General features: G+C 36.8%; 1 protein-coding gene across 1 annotated transcript in view; it reads right to left on the reverse strand.

The window, feature by feature from the left end:
• LOC127165710 (astrotactin-2-like) overlaps positions 1 to 25255 on the reverse strand; it is a 565932-nt gene that overhangs the window by 51328 nt on the left and 489349 nt on the right. Inside the window, 3 exon segments of the mRNA XM_051110581.1 lie at positions 4115 to 4263; positions 6298 to 6431; positions 19484 to 19746. Coding sequence (XP_050966538.1) covers positions 4115 to 4263; positions 6298 to 6431; positions 19484 to 19746 — 546 coding nt within the window.

The raw sequence follows: 25255 nt of genomic DNA on the forward strand, positions 1-25255 counted from the left end.
GTTTTTTTGGGGGCTTTCACACGGAGCGGTGCTTTTATAGTTTGGTTAATTTGGTGCAAAGTGGCGTCTAAGTCTACTCGTAGCCTGTGGTCAGGGGTGTGTGGAAGTGAAACACTGATGATGACATATCATTTGCATAATTGTTTGCTTACATTTTAGATTTCTCATGCAACTCTTTCCTCTTTCTTAATTATATCATTAAAGAGCAGCTTGAATTCTTTGCACCTCGTACATCAGCTGCAGACTTGTTCTGTGCATAATGCATTGGTGGAAAATAAATATAAAAATGTACATTAACGATTTTTTTTTTTTTGCCTTTTTATGTGCATGTTTCAGGGTACTATAAAATTTGTTTTATTTTTCCAAAATTAATTAATTAATTAATTAATTCATTCATTCTTTCTTTTTCTTTCTTTCTTTTGCTGTTTTAATAGTTCTGTTTTAGTGGTTAAATTAGTAAAGAAACATGTATTATTAACTGAAATCATGAAACATACATAATTTGACATCAGTTTAATAAAAGTTTAATAAAAATGACATTTTTAGGGCCTTATTAAATCAGATTGATTTTTTCTTTAGTTGTATTTTTCCTAAATTCCATGGTTTCCATTTCATTTTTTCTGGAGTAAGAATTCAGAATTTAATTATATAATAATAATAATAATAATAATAATAATAATTATTATTATTATTATTATTATTAGTAGTAGTAGTAGTAGTAGTAGTAGTAGTAGTAATATTATAGTGCCCTATGATTGATTGATTGATTGGTTGATTGGTTGGTTGGTCTACTGATTTTTTTATTATTATTTTGTTTTCAATTTTATGTTGTCTGTTTATTTTTGTAATGTGTTTTTTTTTTCTCCTCCATACAGCTGTATTAAAAATGCTGGCAAATAAATAAATAAATAAACAAACATTAACAACTTAATAATTTTATTATTATTATTATTATTATTACTAGTAGTAGTAGTAGTAGTAGTAGTAGTAGTAGTGGTAGGTATAGTGGCCTATGATTGATTGATTGATTGATTGATTGGTCTACTGATTTTTTATTTTTATTTTTTTATTTTGTTTTCAATTTTATGTTGTCTGTTTATTTTTATTTTTTCTTTCTCCTCCATACAATTGTATTATCAAAAATTCTGGCAAATAAACAAATAAATAAATAAATAAACAATTAAACAGACAAACGAACAAACAAACAGAATAACTGTATTATTATTATTATTATTATTATTATTCCCTATGATTGCTTGACTGCTTGATTGACTTACTGATTTTTACTGTTAATCTTCTGTTTTTGTTCCATAAAAATTTATTATCAAAATTGCTCCAGAACAATTAAAATGAAAAGAATGGAATTTAGGAAAAATACAACTAAAGAAGAAGAAGAAAAAAAAAAAACTGATTTAATAGGGCCCTAAAAATGTCATTTTTGTTAAACTTTCTGTCACAATTTTTAACGAATGAAACTTTTATTTTGACGTCATGAAAACCTTTAAAAAAACTTGCAGCGCTTACTCACGAACAATCAGATTTTATATTTCAAAGTCTTTTTGCACTCTAATATGCACAGATCCGTGAAGAGTCTGCTATTGTTTAAGTGCTATTGTTTTCATTTATTGTTTAATTAAATAAAAATGAAATAAAATTAATGTTTAAATTCGCATTTGTATTATTTGCACAGCACTTTGGCACACCATTTGTTGTTTTTAAAAGTGTTTCATAGATCAACTTAAATTTGAACTGGAATTGTCCTATCCCACTACATGCCAAACACAGTTCAGACCTAAATAGTACAAACTCTGCTTCATACCAGCTGATCTCAGGTCAGCGTTTTGGGCCGCTGGAGGGTGTAATCCTGCAGTCATTCTCTCTAACTGACGAGGGTCTGTCGAACAGAATCAAAGACGTCACACCATCTGTCCTCCTCATCTCCTGCTTTCACTCATCAGCACTCCTCCTTCTGCTTGCAATGACTAAACCTGGCCGGTTCAACCTTAACATTTCATCTCTTCTTTTTTTTTTATTAGATTCCTGTCACCTAAACTCTGACTCACAAGCCGTGACTCGGGACAGACAGGTGCAGGTCACTGCAAGTCACACAGGCTGTCAGTAACCCGTCTCCCCTCCCTCGTCTTTATCTCCCTTCGCTCCTATAACCCTGAAATCGTAGTGCCATGGAAGCTTAACGAGATTGAACCAGATCAACAAGACAATCAGTTATGTATTCAGACTCCGACCGCAGGCTACGAGGACAACATCATCGTAGAGCCCTGACTGAACTGCAATTTCCCAGCACTGGGGAATTAGATTTCTAAATTGATCACAGACGTAAGAATGGTACATTCACATCGACATGATTGGAAGCATCTCATAAGATTGGACGAGATCCATTAGGCAAAAAGAAAGATTGAAAATGAAACTCTGTCAGGTTGAGTAGAAAAACACCTGATGCCAGAAAATTAAATGTACAGTATTGTTCACATCAATAAAATCATGCACCCTACTGGTCAAAAATGTAGAATAATTGAGATTTTAGATTTTAATGTTTTTCAAAAAAGTATCTGCATTTACTTGATTAAAATACAGAAGAAAAAAACAACTAATATTGTGAACTATTTTTACAATTTGAAATAATTATTTTCTATTTAAAATATTTTACATTTATTTATGCAATTTATTTCTTCGATGACAAAGCTGTGATTTGTGATTTATTTTATTTTGATGAACAGAAGGTTTAAAAGAGGTTTTTACTGAACTCTTTGTTAAATAAAATCTTACTTAGCAACATTTTTTAATGGAAATTTCGACACAAATATGAAGCAGCAAAAATGTTTTTTAACATTGAAAAATAATTCAAAATGTTTCAGCAGTATCTGTGACCATGGATCACAAAACTAGTCATAAGGGTCATTTTTTCAAAATTGAGATTTATAAAAAGCTGAATAAATAAGCTTTCCACTGATGTATGGTTTGTTAGGATAGGACAATATTTGGCCGAGATACAGCTATTTAAAAATCAGGAATCTGAGGGTGCAAAAAAAGCAAAATACTGAAAAAAATAATTGCCTTTAAAATTCTTCAAATAATGTTCTTAACAATGTATATTACTGATCAAAAATTAAGTTTTCATACATTTACAGTAGGAATTTTACAAAATATCTCCATGGAACATGATCTTTACTTAATTTCCTAATGATTTTTGCCATAAAAAAATTTGACCTATACAATGTATTTTTGGCTATTGCTACAAAGAAAGCCCAGCGACTTAAGACTGGTTTTGTGGTCCAGGGTCACATATCAGGATGACTTCTGGATCAAGTAACACTGAAGACTGGAGTAATGATGCTGAAAATTCAGCTTTGATCACAGAAACAAGTAACATTTTAAAATGCTGTACATTTAAAGTTTTTATATATATATATATATATATATATATATATGTACACTACCGTTCAAAAGTTTGGGGTCAGTACATTTTTATTGTTTTTTTTTTAAAGAAATTAATACTTTTATTCACCAAGGATGTAATAAGTTAATAATTAAAAGTTTATTAAAAGTTAATAATAAATAATTTACATTGTTATAAAATATTTATATTTTGAATAAACACTGTACTTTTTAAACTTGTTATTCATGAAAAAAATGACAGGTTCCAAAAAATATTTGGCAGCACAACTGTTGATATTATCCAACATTGATCATTCTAATAATAAATCCGCATATTAGAATGATTTCTGAAGGATCATGTGACACTTAAGACTGGAGTAACAGCTGATAAAATTCAGCTTTTCATCACAGGAATAAATTCTATTTTAAAGTATGTTATATATATATATATATATATATATATATATATATATATATTTAAGAAGTAATTAGAGTAATAATATTTCATAATATAACCTTCGTTTTTTTTTCAAATAAATAAAGCCTTGTTGAGCAGAAGACACTTCTTTCAAACAGTCTTAATTATTCCACTCTTTGGCCAATAATGTAGTTCCAAATTCCATTTTAAGATGTTGTTTTCGCACACACTTTATTACAATTAAGTGAAGCAAGTGTTAAACTCTGTAATATTGTTCATAAGCCTGCAAATAGCACTTACCTGTGTAGATTTCCGCCTCTGACGGGTCCTCTACTCGCTTGTGTTGAATGATGTAATCTGAAACCTTGTAGCCAATCAGGGGTTCCACGTCAATCCATTCCAGCGCCACCATCGTACTGGAGGGTTCCAGGTGTGGAGCCAGTCTCAATCTGTGAAAGTAAAGACAAGCCAACATTGTGTGTATGTTAGTAGGATTTGGCAGTACAGCTCTGTACCAAACCCATTGAGCATTTTAAGGCATCACAGATGTGACTCTGAAGCAAAGGCTGTTTTCACTCCCAATCCGTCACCTATTGACACTTAGTCAGGACCTCTTGGCGTCACTTTTTGATGCTCAGGATACCCCTTTCGCATCAGTTTTGGACATGCAGGGACCTCCATTCCTTTTAGTTGTTTGCATTATGCGTTGCATTTAATGGTTTGCATGCATTTGCAAAAATAATAATAATAATAATAATAATGATAATAATAAAAAAAAAAAAACCTACCCACTTCTGAACAATACAAACACGCAACAGGCAAATTAAAGTACAGTGACAGGTATTTATTGCAAAAACTGACCAAAAAAGGCAGTATAAAAGTATTACAAACAAGTCGCACTGCATTCTAAGTCCTCCGATATCTTCATGTGAAAAGCAGAGTAAATCTTAAGGTTTTAATCGCTGAAAATGATCTTGCTTTAGCACATACTGTATCACATTCAAAAAAAGATACTCCCGGACTTGTTTAGTATGACACAATCGGTCACGAGACACACAAGAGCCAGTGGCATTTCACAAACAAAGCTGACGTAACGTTGCCTCTGGTAGCAATTTTAAATTTGTGCACAAACTGCACACAGGATGAGCTTTACAGCGGATAGAGGTGGCGATCGCATCTACTCCTCGCAGAAATCAATTGTTTTGCCTCAGAAGACTATACTATATTAAGACTATATTATACCGGATATTAATGCTTTTTAAATAAATTGTGACTGTAGTTGTATCCGCCTGTTATATCCTGTGTTTTACATTGACAAATGATTAGATTTAGGGGCAGGGGTTGGGTTACATGCTCATAAATGTGTAAATAGTGTAATGTAAAAAAATAAATAAATAAATGTTTTGACTGTTTACATTGAAAAAACAACAACAACAACAACAACAAAAAAAACCACCCCGACATATATGCAATAATGGCAAAAATGATGCTGCACATCGAAAAATGATGCTAATTATAAAAAAAATGATGCAAATGATCAAAAAGTGACGCCAAGGGGTCCTGACCGAGCGTCAATATGTGACGAGTTGGGAGTGAGAATGTGCTGTTTAAACAGTAGGCAGGATACTTAAAACCCCTTGGGTAATTCACTAAAAAATGAACTGTGATCTTTTTTCCACAAGCTCTCTGCCCTCATTTGAGTCATCGACAAGAATATGACCATAAAATCCGCCATTTGGATCTTATAGGCCAGATCATAACAAAATTAAATTTGGCGTTTGTTTCATTCACAAAAGAGGATATTCCGGATCGCAAAATACAATGTTTTTTTTTTTTTTTTTTATTAATAATTAAAAAAGAATTTTATTCAGCAAGGACACATTAAAGTGATCAAAAGCTATTTATTAAATAGTCCTGAAGAAAACTGATTTTTTTTAAAGATTTATTTTCGCCGTTTTTATGCCTTTATTTAGACAGGACAGTGTAGGTAAGACAGGAAGCGAGTGGGAGACAGAAGGGGGTGGGATTCGAACTCGGGACACCTGCAGCGCAACGGTGCTATATGTCAGTGCACTAACCACAACGCCGTTGGCACCGACATATTAGAAAGATTTCTGAAGGATCACATGAAACTGTAGATTAATGATACTGAAAATTCCGCTTTGATCACAGCAGTACATTACATTTTAAAAAAAATACTAAAGTAGAAGCCAGTTATTTTAAATTGTAATAATATTTCACAGTATTACTGTTTTACTGTATTTTTGTTGAAATAAATGCAGCCTTGGTGAACAGAAGAGACTTTAAACATATTTTTAAATATTGTGTATATTTCATTATGTGACTCAGCATGTAATTAAAAGATTGCCTTGATGAGACGCTGCCTCACAATTTGGCAGTGGAGATGAGGCGTATTTGGCAGCATCACTAGTCTTACTTAAGTCTAGGATGCCTTAACATTCTGCCAAAAAGGGGTAACTTACACGGGCCGCCGCAGGGGGCTGCAGTTGGGAAGCCCGTCTTTGCCAAGAGCCGTCAGGTCACAGCGGCACCAGTTCTCGATGACATCACCCTTCCCCGCACACCAGTATGAGCTCATCGTGGCACTTTTGAAGGCCTGCAAAATAAATGGCACAGGTGAGAGAAATGCAATTATCCCCACGAGCAAACGTCCTTCCGCCGTACTCGATGAGTCACCGCGAGTCGCCAACAACACGCTCTGCCACCTCCACTCGAAAAGTGGTGTATCTCTGTGAAGTTACGCAGGCTAAGGCCATCTCAGGCCGCTTTGTACAGACAAGAGCCTGTCAAGATTTAATTGGAAACTGTACCAAAAAAGGTCAGCCCACGTGTGAATGTCAAGAGACTCCGTCTCCGGGGCAATAATAAGACAAGCGCTGGGCAGAGAAGGAGGGGGAGGGTTGGGACGCATGCAGCGAGACGAGAGGTCGTGACTCATTCTAAAGCCGCCTTTCCACTATTACCGACAGATAGGAAGTCCAGTGAAGAGTAGTACAGGAGCTGCGCTGAGTACTGACCAGTGGTCGACCGGTTGAAGTGAACTTTGCATGTTTGATGATTAGATTCACTGTCCAAGCCGTGACACAGTGCTGCGCTTCTGCCATATTTTGTTATTTTGATTAGATAATAGATAAACAGACAGACAGGCAGACAGACAGATGGACAGATAGATAGACAGATAGATAGATAGTCATCAAGCATTCTACAACAGAAGCAAAAAAAGTGTGAGAGTATGGATGTATGACTATGGCCTTTGTAAAGATATTTAAAGATGGCCATCGGATGCCCATTTTCCACAAGTTGATGTGATTCTTTAGGGTCTTGATGAAAAGTCTATAACATGTTTTGGTTATCAATGATACTGTAAAAACCACCTTTTTTACCTTGCCAAAATCAGCTCTGCAAAAATCATCCTGTTCTGGTCGAGGTTGCTTTACATGTTAATGTCTTCTCACTGTGAAGTGATGAGCCTGTTTACTTTAGCCGCATTTAGCCGCTAAACTTGCTAACTAGCACATTATTAGGAAAGGCAATTGCAAAGATTCATAAAAAAAAAAAAAAAAACAACTTATACTCACTTCTGCTGTAGGTGAAGCTACACGAATCACGAATGATTTGCGTGAACATAGACGGATATATGTGGATTGCAAACAAACATAATCCACTGCACCTTCAGCGGCTCAGATGTCTGGAGTAAATGACGACCACTATGTTCATTATTATATCCAGCAACAGAACACCTTAATCACTCAATCGGAGATATTCTTGTCTAACTTAAATCCCTGCTCTGGCATCAAAACAATGGAGGTCGGACTGTTACAGCTGATTTAAGGAGGGTCTGAGGTAAGACGCTCATGTCAACCAACTATCGTGGGAGCAACCCCCGTCAGTGTGACGCCACACCGACAGGCATCTGAGAACGGCTCGATTTGAAAAAGGGGATATTATTTTTACAGATTAATTAAAAACCACTGCATGGATTTTTATCATTATAGGGTAGATTTGTACATACACTGACAACACACATTAATGTTCAAACAACATGTAAACGTGAACTTTGCATCCGATGACCCCTTTAAGCATGACTGTTTAGATTATATGAAATGGTTACACTTTACAATAAGTAACATTAACTAAGGTTAATAAATACTGTACTAATACATTTCTATCATGACAACTCTCAGAAGATTTTAGCATGGTAATGGATATGACAATGTTCATGTATTTGGTTTTGGCAGAATAGAGCTGCTACATTGCTGAATTGCTGCTGCTGTTGTTTATTTCTGATGTTGTAGATTATTGCTGCTGCAAAGAAAGTACAGGAACTTGCTACTGCCAATACATACGCTGATACATCTTGTTATGTTGCAGCCTTATGTTAAACTCTTTTAAATTACTTTTTTCCCCACATCAATCTACAATACATACACCATAATGGCAAATCACAAAACAGGTTTGTAACAACTTAGAAATTCTTACATTCCATAAGTATTCATACCCTTTTCTGGGACACTTGAAATGTAGCTCAGGAGCACTCATAGTGCTTGTAGATGTTACTACACTTCAAGTCGAGTTAAACTGTGGCAAATTCATTTCAATGAGTATGATTTGGAAAGGCACACACCAAAAACCAAGCCCTGAGGTCAAAACAACTGCCTGAAGAGCTCAGAAACAGGCTCGCGAAGGCACAGATCTGGGGAATAGTTTGGAAAAAAAAATCCGCTGCATTGAAGGTTCACAGAAGCATGTAGTATTCATTATCCATAATGGAAGACACTTGGAACAACTAGCACTCTTTCTAGAGCTGGCCTCCTGGCCAAACTGAGCAACTGATGGAGAAGAGGCTTGATTATAATGGTGACCAAGAAACTGATGGTCACTCTAGTTAAGCTCCATGATCATATATGCAGATTGAAGAAACTTACAGCAGGAAAAACATCACCGCAACACCACCATTTTTATGGTGGTGTGGCCAAACTCAATCCTCTGCTCAGTGAAGACACATGAAAAAACACTTGGAATTTGCAACCCTCAGACTGTGAGAAACCAGATTCTGTGGTCTGATTAACCTTAATTCCAAGCATGATGTATGAAGGAAACCAAGTGCTGCTCATCACCTGCTGAGTACCATCCCAAATGTAAAGTGTGCTGGTAGCAGACTCATGCTGTGGGGTTGTTTTCAGCAGCAGGGACTGAGGGACTCATTAGAGTAGAAGGAAAGCTCAATGCACCAAACTGGGAATCTTAGACTGGCCAGAAGGTTCACCTTCCAACAGGACAATGACCCTAAGCACACAGCAGGAGTGGCTAATAGACAACTCAGTGAATGTCCTTGAGTGGCCCAGCCAGAGCCTTGGGTTAAACACAATCAAATGTTTCTGGAGAAACCTGAAAATGTCTGCCAGCCCCCATCCAAGCTGACAGAGCTTGGGAGGTGAAGAGGTGAGGCAAAGAATGGCAGATAATCGCCAAATGCAGATGTGCAAAGCTTGTTGCATCATACCCAAAAAGACTTGAGGCTGTAAAGGTGTTTCAACTAAGTACTGAGCTATGTAAAGCAATGTACTTATTTCAGTGCTTTATTTGTGTAAATTGTTCTGGGGAAAAAAGTAATTTAAAGCAGTTTAACAATAAGGCTGCAACATAAGAAACCATGAAAAAAAATGAAGGAGGGTATAAATACTTTTGCAAGGCACTGTAAAGCTCAATTATACAGCAACTTTAACCAGTAAGTCAACATGCCATACCGAGCAAGACCACAGAGAGATGCCAGACGACTGCATATAACTACTATACAGATCCATTCAGAAATGCTAAACACACCAAAATACAAATGAAAGACAGAGGAAAAAAAAAAAAAAAAAAAAAAAAACGCAATCTGAAGGTGGGTTGACGTTTATGTGTAGGACTCAGGACATTTTTGCTGGGAAAATCAAAAGAATATGATGTTTATGTGTACTCCGAGAGCCTCTCTTCTGTTCAGAGACACACAAAATAAGAAGTGGAGCAGGAGACCAGCAGCCAGAATGTTCAGCCTTCCTTACAGGCAGCAGCAGACAGTGATGAGGAAGCCGCCCATCTCCCTGATAGCATCAGCAGGTTTCTGGCTGCCAGACCTCACCCCTTATTTACGCACAGGCAACTCTCTTTAAACGGCCTTGATGAATGAGACGTTATTACAGCGGCAGAGAGATGGAGGGGAAGACTGCAATCCATTGCGGTATAATGACTTGCATGAGAGATGCCTGGCAGAGGCACAGAGTTGTGGAAGTCAAAACAGAGAGTGAATGGGAGGTGTGAGCGTGGGGTGGGCGGCGTGACCCAGATCACGGAAACGCTATATATATTATGATACAGTTGTTTTTACTGGAAACTCTACAAAAATTTTCTGAGAAAATGTATCATAATGAAATAAGTGTATGCTTGAAACTAGAAGAAAAATGTCAGAAAAAACAGAAAAGGAAAAAAGGAAAATAATCTTGTTTTCCCTTTGAATTAAGTTTATTTTCCTCAACCCAATGACAGATATTGTTTTCTTGTTATAAGCATGAACTTAATTTTGATAATTTTTTTAGAAAACGAGACTTAATATTCTATGTCATTTTAAATTTCAAGTAAATGTATCTTGATTTAAAAATTAAATAAAATAATTAGAGCTAGATATTTGTACTATGAATCAAGACAAACATTTTGCATGTGTTATTTACTGTAATAATGCACAAGGCAAGATGCTGGAAGTAACCCTTAAGTAGGGAAGGTCCCTGGAGAGAAACCAGTGATTAAAAGAGAAAGCTTTTCCACAAAAACATGTCAAACAACAGTTCAAGAAACCCACAGAAGTGCATCATAAGGTGATGGAATAGCACATTTTGGTGTGCATTTTGGCAATGACTCCAAGAGTCGCTGTAGTTCATACCAAAGCATGCATTCCGAGAAAGTGCCACTTGAAAGAAAAAAAAAAAAGTTGAAGGTTTAACAAATATGCCCATTAGAGTGGCATTCGGCAATTGTGAAAAGGGTTAAAAAAAAAAAAAAAAAAAAAATTTCACTGCAAATGGGAAACAGATGATCAGAAAACATGAAATATCAATGTTGATGAGAGCAGCCGCACTTATGGACAAAAACAAGAGAGCCGCAAACGTGCACACACATTTACCACCAGCGGTTTCCTAGAAAAAGCATGCTTGACTGCTCAACTGCACATGTGAAAAATAGACAAACCGATTATGGCTGTGTTTATGTATGCAGGGTAACCTAAGCCAGTTTCGACTGGGTAAACAGGGAGGGTAATTAGGGATGTGTTTGTGTGTGTATGTGTGTATGTGTGTGTAATGAGGGGGATCTAACGGAGGTCAGACAGAAAGGGTGTATGACGGGGAACCCTAAAGACCCTGATGATGTTCTGTTTTGTTGTTGTTCACTGAGGAGTAAAAAGAACTTGAAATACCTGATAAGCGGTTTACTGCTAGTGAACATCCTGAAGCCACCCTTCATGCTGCAAGTGGAGTTAACACGAACGTGAATATGTGCTGCGCAACGTCCTCTCAAAAACAAAATAAACACAACAAAAATGACAGTGTTTAGAAAACAGCAGTTAATAAAGCATCTGATCATAGCGATGTGGATATGTTTGTACAAGCTATGCAATTCGGCACTCAAGTCACGTCACATTAGGGACACACAATACTACATTTTTCAGCCGACATGACAGCCAATGCTATCTGTCGATGCCAATACTGATAGTTTAATTTTTAGGGAAAAAATAAATTGCTGCCAACAAATGTCACATTTGGCACATACTGTAAAATTAGAGACATATATTTGGATCCCTTAACTCCATACACCGTAAAAAACAATTTGTTGAGTCAACTTAAAATAATCTGTAACCTGGCTGCCTTAAAATTTTAAGTTCAGTCAACTCAAAAAAAGTTTATTCAACTTGAAATGTTAAATTATAGTAAGTGACAACTTAGATATTTGAGTTGAATCAACTTACAATTTTAAGGCAGCTGGGTTACTTACCCTTCTGTTAAGTTTAGCAAACATAAATATCTAAGTTGTTACTTAGTACAACTTAACATTTTAAGTTGACTAAACTTATTTTAGTTGACTGAACTTAAAATTTTAAGGCAGCAGGGTAACAAATTATTTTAAGCTGTGTTTTTATTATGTTTAAGTTGTGTTTTTTTATTTTTTACAGTGTACCTAAACTTAACAACCATCATTAAAGCTGCAAAACCGGGCTCACCACCACCCGCTGGCGCAAGCAATATGCATTTAAAATGCTAAATATAGAAGCAATATGTCAAAGTCATTTATATGTGCCAAACTTTCTGCTGTCATCTGGTGGCGCTAAGACTATAACTGAATATTGGCACGTAGATGTCTTCCAAACATACAAAGTTTGGCGCAGATTGAACACGGTATGTTTCAGTTAGTGTAAAACATGACATATCCTATTGCCAACGGATGGCACTATGATTATAACTGAGTATTGGCCTTTAGATGTCTTCAGGTCAGAACTATTACCAAACATCTGAAGTTTAGTGCAGATTGAAAACTGCATGTTTAAGTTAGTGTAAAACAAAACAATTCCTGTTGCCAGCAGGTGGCGCTATGATTATAACAGTATATTGGCCTTTTATATGTGTTCAGGCCAGGACTCTTTTCGAATGTGTGAAGTTAAGGGTAGATCGGACATTGTATGGCTGAGTTATAACAACTTCCTTTTACATGGTGAAACATCAGTTTGTCAGGCCACCACGGACACACCCTTTAACGAAAACTCAAGATCTTCGCAATTTAACATCACAAAGGCCTTTAGATTAGACTGACAACATATAATGTTGATGTCATTAAATCTCTAGGAGGAGTTTGTTATAGCATAAAACATGCCACTTCCTGTTGCCAGCAGGTGACGCTATGGCTATAACTGAATTTGGGCATGTGCACCTGTTTATCAAACATCTGAATTTTGGTGCAGATCGATCGGACATTGTATGCCTGAATTATAACAACTTCCTTTTACATGGTGAAACATCAGTTTGTAAGGCCGCCATGGACACGCCATTCAACGAAAAATCAAGATCTTCGCAATTTAACGTCACAAAGAGCTTTAGAAATACACTGACCAAATTTGGCATTGATGTGTTTAAATCTCTAGGAGGAGTTCGTTTAAATACAATGCCTGAAAATTTCAAAACTTTCTGACAAAGTTCATTTACACTGGCACAAAAAATCTGATTTTTTTGTTTACATATATGTTGCACTTGTGTAAACACAAATATCCGCACAAAATCCAATTTTTTCGCATCCGATCTGGGGCAAATGTGCACCAAATGTGTTTTTTAATTGGATACGTATCTGATATCTGGACGTCCGACCTATGTCTAAACACACATATCCGATTCCCCTCAGAACTCCAATGCAGTGTTTTAATGCCGGCATGCTCTATGATGTATATATATAGATAAGAAATCGCACATTCAGGAGCTGGTTATCAACCCCTGCCCAATGAATTTTATAAATACAACAGCTTTGCTACTAAAAGCTACTCTGATAACTTTTAACAGTTTTTGTAATTAAACCAACAAGCTTCACTTGTTTGCAAGCTTCACACTCGCTCGCGTGTTCTCTTTCTCCTTACTTCATTCAGATTTATTAAAATAAACATCACCTTGGCACTACTTTATTCCACTAAAGAATTGTTCCTCTAATGAGCTGCAGATAAAATAACAAATGAAAATTACCATTATTTTCTGGTCTTATCCGTTCATTCCGATTTTGTGCTGTAAAACAACAGCTGTTGCCCATGCTGGGTAATAATAGCCTAATGGCCACTCGGTGTGATTTATATAAATCATTTTAATATCACGACCATTCAAAACCTGAAGGTCTACCGTGTGCATGATCACTCATTTTGGGCAGTGATTTTTGTAAAGGTATCGGATTCCAGTCATGTCTAAAGTGAATGTAAACAGGCGGGCCAAAAAAATGGATATGGTCAAAAGATTGGATCTGTGCATTAAGACTTGCAGTGGAAACGCAGCCTTAGAATATCTGATTTTAACAGCACTTAAGTATTTTACTCATGCTGAATGTAGGAGAAATGTCAGTGAGAAAGCAGAAATAAACTGCTGCAGAAAAAGTTGCCATGCATAATGTAACAAGTAATTGCATTACTCATTTCAAATGTAGTAGAGTAAAAAGTACATATAATTTCTCAAAAATTATGCTACCTGGTAAGTAGAAAGTAAAAGTTGCTAATATCTTTGTTACGCAGTAAAACTACGAAGCAGCCAAAAGATACTTCATTATAGGAAAGGAAAAAGGGAAGGGAAAGGACGTGACAGGAGGCCAAGTATGGTGACCCATACTTGGAATTTGTGCTCTGCATTCAACCCATCCAAGTACACACACACACAGTAGTGAGTAGTGAACAAACACGCACACGCACTGTGAACAAACGGTTCGGTGCCTTGGTCAAGGGACTCACCTTCAATCCCTGCCGGACCTGGGACTCAAACCTGCAACCTTTCGGTTACAACCCCTAACCATTAGGCCACGGCTGCCCAGTACAGTAACTACATACATTTACTCGAATAGTTTACTCCACTGTGTCACACCAGTTTAGTCTTCGATTTCACTTCACTCCAAATCAAATTAAGCTTTCTGAAGAACTGAAGTAGTTTGTGCACTACAGCAGAGTTAAAAAAAAAATACACTTACGACGACAGCAACCGTTTGCGACGGATGTTTGCTTTCTTTTTCAAAACTGTCGATGACCCCTGAGTTCCACAAAAGCTCTTAACTCTCTAGACCTCAGAGAAACCCATTCTCAATGACAAGACGCGGGGCAATTATGACGTCTAAATGCTATTATCTGTTGTAACTCATCTGAGCTCACCCTATTACTGTCCCCAATCAGCGTCTGATATGTGCAAACATTAGCCAGCTGGCCCGAGGAATTGATTCATCCGATGACCCAAAACCTCAGCAAACAGGTCATTCCGATCATTCGGCCTAATGTAGTGAAGGAAATGTCCCTGTTTCTAGGAACACCTATAACCATCTTCCAGGAAGAGAGCTATGGCTTCGATTGAATCTGGGGTTCATGAGGGGACACGAAGAATGCAAATAAAAGTGCACATCGTTGAAAAGCAGCAAACCGGCTCAAGGGTGCCTATAAGCTGATTTGATTTGCTTTCTCTATCTACTTAAATGGCTAGCAAAATCCATGGCTATAGCATTCCCTGGAAAATTGATTTCGGTCAGCATCTTGCCTTGGGTTTAACACAAACTGTGAAGGCAGTATCCGTCGTTTTCTTCTTCGGAGAAAGGAGATTGTACCGTGATCGGATTGGCGGCACACCTTCGGCGATTCCCTAGCTGAGCAGATTTATTCCAAGAAGCCGCCATATACTCAATTACAGTGAAGACTATCTTCGACACACACACAAAATATAACACTCCACCTGTTGAGCTGATCATTTTCAGGGAATTGCTTTCAGGAAGTTTCGCAGAGAGACTCAAAAAGAGTCCAAACTTTAAGCAAAACTGTCAGCAAAACTTGGAGGGCAAAAAAGATGCTTAGCAATGTGAGTTAGTATGATGTCAGACAGTTTGGGAAGAAAAACTTTACAGTTTTGCTGTCATGACCGTATACTGTTTTACGAGCCTCCGTTGATGCAAATTGATGATCTCATTTGTATCTATCAGTGCTATTATACTGTAACATCTAATTACTTAAACAAGAGTTAAATTCAATGCTAAAAAATAATCATCTAAAAAATCTAATCTAGGATTTATTTTTTATTTTTTTAAATTCTACAATAAAGGATGGAAAATTGCTTCCACAACAGGATGGATGGATGGATGAATTAATGAATTAATAAACGTGAAACTAATAATAAATAAATAATAGCAACCTTTTATTTCACAATTCTTTTCCTGCAATTTTGAGAAAAAATATCAGAATTGCGAAATATAAAATTAGAATTCTGTCTTCTCCTCTTAGAACTCTGATATTTTACAATTTATATTGCAAGATACCAGAATTCTGAGAAAGAAGCCAGAATTCTGATTTTATATCTTGCAATTCAGTTTTTATATATATATATATATATATATATATATATATATACATATATATATAAAAGGTAATTCTGACTTCCGATCTTCTCAGAATTGCGAGTTAATAGCTTGAATCTGTTGAAAATGCATAACGAAGACCAGAAACATGCTTTATAACAGTATGCAGGAACAAACGTTTGGCTAATGCACATTTACACTTTTCCTTGCTATAGTGCCCCTTGTGGTGCAACACAAGTTTAATTGATGAAGCAGCCAGAATCATCTGCATTTGGTTTACTGCATGACGTATGGTTCGGAACAAAGCTGCAATAAAATGGAATTGGTTGTTAATTGAATTCTGAGATTTTGCAATCAAAAATAATTGTGAGTTTGTAGTGTATTATGGATAGATGGGGTTTAGGTAGACTAAATGATTGGAGATGTCTGGCATATGCCACCAGCAAGAAATCTGATGTTTTTACAAGAAGGTCCAGTTGATATTTTGATTAAAAACTTACAATGAAGCATGAAGGAATGAATCTTTTTTTTTTTTTAGAATGAGATCAATAATATGCATTAAGAAAATCGATGGGGTGAATTTCCATTTCATGACAACTTTAAGTTATTCACTTTAGGTATTTTTGACTGCAGATTAGAGATGCATTAGAAACGTATTGCCAGATGTATGAGAAAACGGCTGGAAAGAATGTTTCTTCTCTTCTCTGTGTCCTAAGAGTTCCTCCTTAATCTTAAAATGACTGATGAGTTTCCTACTTGCACAAATATATAAAGAAGAACGCACGAGTGTGTATGTGCGAGTGTGTGTAGCTGGGTTCGCGAAGGGGGGGAACCATGATGAAAACAGGATCAAAACTGTCACATGAGAAGCTCTGCAAATTTTGCTATTTATCCTTCTCAGACCTGTTTTCCGGTACAGTGTTTTTAAGGAAATGAACTGATCATTTCAGATCATAACCATATTTCCATTAGTAAGAGACTGAAAAAGAAGCTCAATTAGGCATGAAGGACACAGAATATACATTGTATGCCACCTCGCTCATTTTTTGCTACAACTTCATTCCTTAAACCCTCCGACCGCTGCATCAAAATCAACTGGGGAAGGGATAAAATCAAGGTTAAAATGTATTCTCAAAACTCATAAACTCCATCCATGTTATTTTCCCTGTGCAAACTGACTGATGTAAAGTCTTGATGACTGCAGCTAGAAAAATGACTTCAAACTTGCTTTATGAAACTAGTGAGACTCCTAAACAAAAGACAGATTACGCAGTGTTTGTTTCTTATTGGACCCTATTGGACTTCTTCCATCATGTCCTAATAACAAATCGCTTTATTTCTGTCGAAAGAAGCAGCGTTTTGGGTTCAGGTGAAGATGACAGCATTGTCTCTGTGGGTCTTTGTGTCTGTTACACTAATTGACAGGAGGCTGCGACCGCAAGGAGTCCTGGCTCGTCCCCAGGGTCGATGACATCAATATCATCCTCATAATCTCTCAGTATCTTCTGAGCATGCTATACGCTCTAGTCTGAGCCCTTCCCAGCCGCCTCGGCTGCGTTTTTCTCTCCTGTTTGTTTACCAATCGACAGATCCCCGCTAGGGACCGTCTGCTATCGATTGAGAGCCTTTCGTCATCGTCGAGGCTCCTGTTATTTGCGAGATCCACGCACACACACACATGCAGGCACTGAGTTCAGTATGAGAAGCAATTAGCTGAGGGAATCGGTGTTATGGAGCGGGTCCGATCCCCAGCGCGCTCGTCCGTCAGGTACGCATACACCGGGCCAAAGCGGGCCATTTGGTAAGTGAGTCACTCTGGAGTCTCTTGACGCTGCAGAACAACAGACACCGGTTAATGGCATCTTGCCTTTCAAGACGTCAGCAGTACGGGGGATGATGCGGAAAAGAAAGCCCTTGCAAATCTGCTCCAAAACTAAATTTAATATCCTCATTACGCAAGTGACTCAGAAGGTGCAGCGGCTACTAATGCAATCTTCTCATTTAAGGACCGAGGATATTTTATGATCACACGGTCCAGCCAAGAAACGAGTGCAAGATTGTTAACATTTTTATTCTTCTTCTATTACGATATTAATATATAATAGTTCATGTTGCATTATCTCCATTTAAGCTCAGTCTTCTGAGTTCGTAACATCCTTCCAGAAAGAGAAAGCCTGCTTCATCACAATGAAAATCACTCCTGCCATCTACCGGTGCTTCTAAAGCAGCAAAATACGTCACTTATTTACCCGACAGGAGACTCAATCTACTGCCAATGTTTAACAAGAAACACTATCTGTGGAATTCATGTTTATACCTTCCACATGTGAGTTGAACAGTTTTATACATAATTCAGCTCTAATTCACATGCATTTAAAGACCAAATGTCATTGATGCAAGATCATTTTCAGTACATATTTAGTTCATTCATGAATATTGTTTTCATTTTCATTAGATTATTTGTCCTTCCTTTTTCTTTCTTTTTTTTTTTTTTTTTTTTTTTTTTTGGATTACTATCAATTCAGCATAAGAAGTAACTTCTTGAGGCACATAAAATGTCACACTCGCCTTATCAATTAAAAGTTTCTTCGGGGGTTACTGCAACACCTTCAAACCTTTTCTTACCACTGTATTAGATTATTGAGAGAACTTCCAAGACTTAAAATGCTGTATTTAAAGCAATAGTTTTCATTCATTCTTTGGACTTTTCTTCTTCCAGCTCCCTGATATTGACAATGTTTCCATGTGATTTTTAGACAAATTTATATGGAGTGAATTTTGTGCCAATATTCATCAAAGTAATTCAGCGTTTTGCAAATAAACACAATCTGCTTTCCAAAGAAAAACTCAACTTTCAAACAAATACAAAATTATTAGCAACTCTATCTGAGAGAGAAAATGCAGTGGTATGGACAAATATATGTATTGTGTGTTACAACTGCAAGACTCAGTTGCCGTTTCATGAGGAAACTTTTCTCACAAATGCGTGCAGGCAGATTTTTTTCACTAATGCAATTGAGCAACTTCCTTTTCCAAAAACAGCTGATGGCGCTGTCGGTCAATTTACGCTAGTCTCCTGAGACCTGAAACACCCATTTAACTTTTCAGGGAATACAACAGACCAACATGAGTGAGGAACAGGTGAGTTTCTGTCTTACTATATCTAAAATGAACCACTGAGATCTTTTCACAAAGCGACCCTATACTACAATGTCAGTGAAACTCACAATAAGTGCTGTGAAGTTGTTAACATGATTGATTAGTTGAAAAATCAGTAGTGACGTGGCTAAACATTATGCAGTCTTTCCCTATAAAAACTGGGGTATATATACACATGTTGATACAATTGTTCAACAATGCAGGAGTATAATAACAATATATCATGTCACAATATATTGTAATACTAAAATGCAAACGCATTGTGGATAGCGACAATTGTGTACCAACAATAAAAGCGTTTTGAATTTTATTTTTACATTAGGTCAACAGTCTGGAAACCCCTTTTTGATTCTTATATGAACTATTATTTCTAAGAGTGAAAGACTAGCCTTCGTTTACCTCTTTAGTAACATTATCCTGCACCAGGCTGTACAGGGGCACGATGCGGCTGACTTCCAGGAGGACTGGCGTCGGGCTGGCCGTCTCACGGCCTGCTTGTCTGCACAGGTGGCAGGCGGCCGGGCAGCTGCCCTTCTCCTGGCACCGGATCTCCACACCGGCCACCAGGTCATCAGACAGCAGCTGCGTCTTCAGCAGCCCCGACAGGTAGCTGATGAACGGCACCGCTTTCAAGTCCCGCCGGCCACCCTGGTCTGTGACTTCTGTGAAGGTGAGAGACAGAATGATGTCACTAGAACACCATGTCTTACAGCAGAGATTTATGACTCAGATCATGTCCGGTTCTGGATCAGAACTGAGCGAAGTTATTCATAGGAATAAACCTATTAACACAGGAACTGAAGCAGGAGGGTTACTTCGATACAGTCATAAAAAGAGTGTGAAAGTTGTGATTAAGAGAGATGATGACCATGAAAAATGTAGTTCTTGGAAATGTAATCTTCTGTTCAAGTTGGTTTCAAACTGTTTTGAAAGACTTTCAAGAAAAGTTTTACTTTAACATTTCTAAAACTATGAACATTTAGGATACTTTATCAAACAAAAAAGAAATAACATACTTGGAAAGAATTTGAAAGAAAGTGTGAACTGTGTGTGAGTGTAATGTTTTCAGACACTAAATAGCATGTTAACTGCAATAAAGTAAAAAAGTTGCTACAGTTTCAATTTATATTAAATGCAATTAGCTGAAATTTGGTGTAGAAATTAAGTACATCTAATTATGTACCCAGCAGGCACACAACATCATAAGATGTTGATATTTGGTTAAATTTAGGTTGTGACTTGGGGTAACCAAAATTCAATGTCAGTTCAACGTCTAATGTCAATGTTAATTTGATGTCAAATACTGATGTCAGCTGTTTTTAGGTTGTGTAACCAAAATCCAACATTAAGTCAATGTCAAATTGGCATCAAATACTGACGTCCACCCGATTCTCAACCAAAATGCAACGTCTGTCCGACGTCATGTCCAACGTCAACCTGCTGTTATATTGATGTCTTGTGCCTGCTGGGTATTTTCATAATTTCTTTTCTTGTCTTTCAAATATGGTTAAAGGGCACTGCTTAATGTACTGACAAGCATTTATGGTACACTAAAATATACTTAATGTAATTTCTATTGAAATATAGTGACAACTTGTCATTAGTTAATGTGCCCATGTCCAAAAAGGTCAAATTAGCTGAGTCATATCATTACAACAGAATTGCTTTCTGTATGTTACAACTTTGACTTATTTTGTGCAGACAAAGTAGCTTCAGATGTGCAGTTTTGAAAATTTGTCATTTTGTGTTTGTTTACATTTTTAACACACAATGAATAAGCATTACGTATCAATATTTATCAATATTTATTTTAATGATCAGTGTTGGAGAAAGTTACTTTTAAAAGTAATGCAGTACAATATTGCGTTACTCCTTAAAAAATAAACTAATTACGCTATTAGTTACTTTTTATGGAAAGTAATGTATTACGTTACTTTTGAGTTTGGCTTGCTTGTTTGTTTTTAAAATAAAAAGGTTATTTTACAAATGTAAAAGCCCGTTCACACCAAAAGTGAAATTAATACACCTCAGGCTGAAGGAAATGCAAATTCACATCTGTACAGTTGAGGGTGCAGTTCAAACAAATTGCATGAAGAATATGATTTAGAAGAAAGGGAAAAAAGAAAGAAAAAAGAAAAGAAACACAAATGTGTCATTCTTGCTTAGTATGGTTGAAGTTGAATTGGTTCATCGAAGGTCAGTAGCAAAGACACTGATTAATAAAATGGGATTAAATACATAAAAGATCGAAAGGGATCGACACGGAAGGGCTCCCCTCGCTTCGAATCTCGAAGCAGCTTAAAGTAGCTTTTCAAAGTGCTGCACACAAAATAAACAATACATAGCACAATACATAAAATAATAAAATAAACTTCAACTAGCCAATGCTAATTAAAAAAAAAATATATATATATATATACATATATATAGATAGATCTGAGTTCCCCGAAGTTCAGGAGGAAGAGAATTGCAAAGGGTAGGAGCGTAGACAGAAAACGCCCTGTCAGTCATAGCTCTTAAGAGGGTTTGAGGTACAGCCAGCAAATTAGATTGGGAGGAGCGCAATCTGCGACTAAGGGCATAAGGAGTTAACAATGCAGACAGGTAACATGGAGCCAAGCCATGTTATTCTCTGTATGTCAGCATCATAATTTTAAAATCAACACAGACACTGACTGGGAGCCTGTGCAAAGACTCCAAAATAGGCGTAACATGATTGCATATCCTGGTTTCAGTCGGGATCCTAGCGACCAAATTTTGTACATACTGCAGCTTATTAAGTGTAGATTTAAGAACTCCAGCTAAATGGGCATTACAGTAACTTATCTGAGAAACAACAAACGTGTTGTTCGACTTCTCAGCTACAGAGAAATGTAGCATAGGATGCAATCATGCAATATTTCTTTAACAGGACGCTTTAACAGTGCTCTGCACAAAATGGTAAAATGTAAGACTGGCATCAAAGATAACCAGCTTTAAAGATTTGATGCTGGGAACCAAAAAGCATGACTTCAGTTTTACTATGATTCAGGCAGGGGAAATCATTATTCATTGATGTTTTTATCTCAAAAATACACATAGATAAGTAGCAGACCTAAAGGTTTTTTTTTACCAGGTTTTGAGTGTATACATATTTGAGTATTGTCATGTCAGCATAGAAGTGGTAGTGTAGACCAAGCAATTGCAACAAGTGCCCAAGTGGTGACTAGTAAATACCGAACAGTATAAAGGCCCTAAAACTGAGCCTTGACCTTTTATCTCAGACCATTAACCAGCCACAGAAATGAACTGAGAATGGTCAGTAAAACAGGATTTAAACCAGTTTAAAGCTGTTCCTGATACACTAAAACATCTTTTAAGATGGGCAAGTAAAAGGCTATGATCAACAGTGTCAAAAGTGGCTATAAGATCAAGAAGGATGAGAATGGGAAAAACACCAGAATCAGAAGCCATCAACAAGTCAATAGCTGCTTTTTTACTGAAAATACCAGAAACAATTTGTCCCAGGAACTTTCCCCTCTCCCCCCAGACCTGTTGCTGTCTGCGTTCCCATCACGGTCTAAAGTAGTCTGGTGACGCAGTACTGCGCGCAACTTTCAGACTTGTGTCCTTGGTAGTTTGGACTTTGCAAGTTTGACTTGGGAGTGTGAACTCCTGGTAACGGGATGATGCATGTCCAATAATTCTGCAAATGGAACAGCGTACTTGATAACTTCAGTCATCTCTCAATTTTTCTCACTGTATTTACAATAAGACGAAATATGACATCAAACACCACTGCCTCTTTTCATTTTCATTTAAACATACTAACAGCTGCAGAAATGTTGTTCAGGGAACATTCATAAATTACAATGAAACTAAATATTATATCAAACAGCACTGCCTTATTTTTGTTTAATTTAAACATATTAATAGCCACAAAATGTGGTTCATGCAACCTGCACACATTACAATAAAACAAAATGATATCAAACACCACTGCTTCTTCTCGTTGTCATTTTAACACGTTAACAGCCGCAGAAATGTAGTTCAATGTATTACAATAAAACCAAATAATATATCAAACAAATTAGTTATATAAAGTTATAAATATATAATAAATACAGAAGTTATCAAAGCCAGCCAAAACAATATGACCTGGAACAAATATTAGATTCATGTCACTAAAGATTACCTGTTAGATTTTCCCAAAACAAATTTTATTTCATGTTTAACCACTAAAGAGATATCAGAGCCAGTTGTAAATGTCAGAAGGACTAGCCGAGGTGAGGAGCTCTCGGCGGGACACATGATCACTAAGCGCCCGGTGATCACCTAGAGCTCGCATCTCTGAAATTGGCAAAGCACATTTTCAAATAGGCGCTGTCTTTATAAATAAACCACAAATTTAGTTTTAAACTGCTACATTCTCATCTGAAATACTCTCAAAACTACATTTCATGTCACAATAACAGTAATATTTTGAAAAATATGCAAATAAATGGTGGTTGAAATACATTTCTGTGTGAACTCAACCAATCAGCATGTTCAGCGCCCAAGCCCCACCACTGAAAGTTCCGGACCTTTGAAAAAGTACTACCAAAGACACTAGAAGGCAAGCCTGCAACTATAAGCCGAAAAAGCGTAATGGCTAATGCTAACGCTTCCGGTCTGGCAGGCCAATTTTTTTAAATGGATGACAATGAAGGAGAGGTTTCACTACACTGAATAAACAACTTTTCAGAGGAAACGGCTTATCATTTAATGAATCGACAGCCTATCTGCTAATCTTCAACATGTTTTACACTAAACGCCACTTTTGAATATAACTATTTTTTTAGTTTAGTTTAGTTTACCACGAAAAAAAAAAATGCTGTCACTGAGAAGTCACTGATTTTTTGCGACAGGTGTGATTCAGCTTACGGCATTTCTCATTCATTCCTACGGTATCCGTAAACGGCGACTAAGTGAAGTTCTCTGAAATTTGATGATGTCAAGGTTGCAATATGATTGGTTGCTAAGTGACACGTGATCCAAGTTAGCTGTTACGCTTTATCCAATAGTAAGTAAAACCCTGCATCGCTAAATAGTATCTACTCTAAATAGTATGTGAGATTGGAATAAGTGGTCCCAAAGCATATTATGCTGAAACGTGTATGCCAAAAGCCCCAGATGGTCTTCTATTTCAGGTTGATTTTTGAAGTGTGGATATGTGCACACTCTAATGGCTAATACTGGCAACAGTCCATTGGGCTGTGGGGAAGGATTCGGTCCAGAACTACAAACACGAATAAAATGCTTTAAAAAAACTGCAAACATGGCGGATGTGCACGACCGGCGGTTAGGTAGAGATGTTTAGAAAAAGGAGTTTGAGTTACTAATAATCAACAACAACAACAACAACAACAAGAAAACACACACACACACACACATATATACATATACATACATACATACATATATATATATATATATATATATATATATATACACAGTCATGTGAAAAAGTTAGGACACCCTATTAAATGTAATTGCTTTCTGTATCAGGATATAATAAAAAAAAATAAAATAAATAAATCAGATCCTTGGCAGTTCTTTAAATTCGGAAAATAAATCCTCAGGTAAACATCATCACATGACATATCACACAGTGTCATTATTTAAGAAAAATACAGCCAAGAAAGGCCATGTGTGGCAAAGTTAGGACACACTATAAGTCAGTCGCCTCTAGATCCACTTTTAGCAGCAATAACTTGAAGCATTCATTTTTTGTGTGACTTTATCAGTCTCTCACATCGTTCTGGAGGAATTTGGACCACTCTTCTTTTCTTTTGCTTATGCACAGCTCACCACAGCATTTGAATCAGGATGAGCTCTGGACTGGGACTGGGCTATTGCAACACCTTGATTCTTTTCTTTTCAGCCATTCTGTTGTAGATTTGCTGGTGTGCTTGGGATCATTGTCCTGTTGCATGACCCAGTTTTGGCCCAACTTTAGATGTTGGACAGATGACCTCGCATTTGACTCTAGAATACTTTGATATACAGAGGAGTTCATGGCCAACTCAATGACTGTGAGGTGTCCAGGTCCTGTGGCTACAAAACAAGCCCAAAATGATCAGCCCTCCTCCAGCATGCTTGTCTTTTGGTATGAGGTGTTTGTGCTGATATGCTCTTTAGGTTTTCACCAAA

The sequence above is a fragment of the Labeo rohita genome, chromosome 5, assembly GCF_022985175.1.
Source record: "Labeo rohita strain BAU-BD-2019 chromosome 5, IGBB_LRoh.1.0, whole genome shotgun sequence".
Taxonomy (NCBI): Eukaryota; Metazoa; Chordata; class Actinopteri; order Cypriniformes; family Cyprinidae; genus Labeo; species Labeo rohita.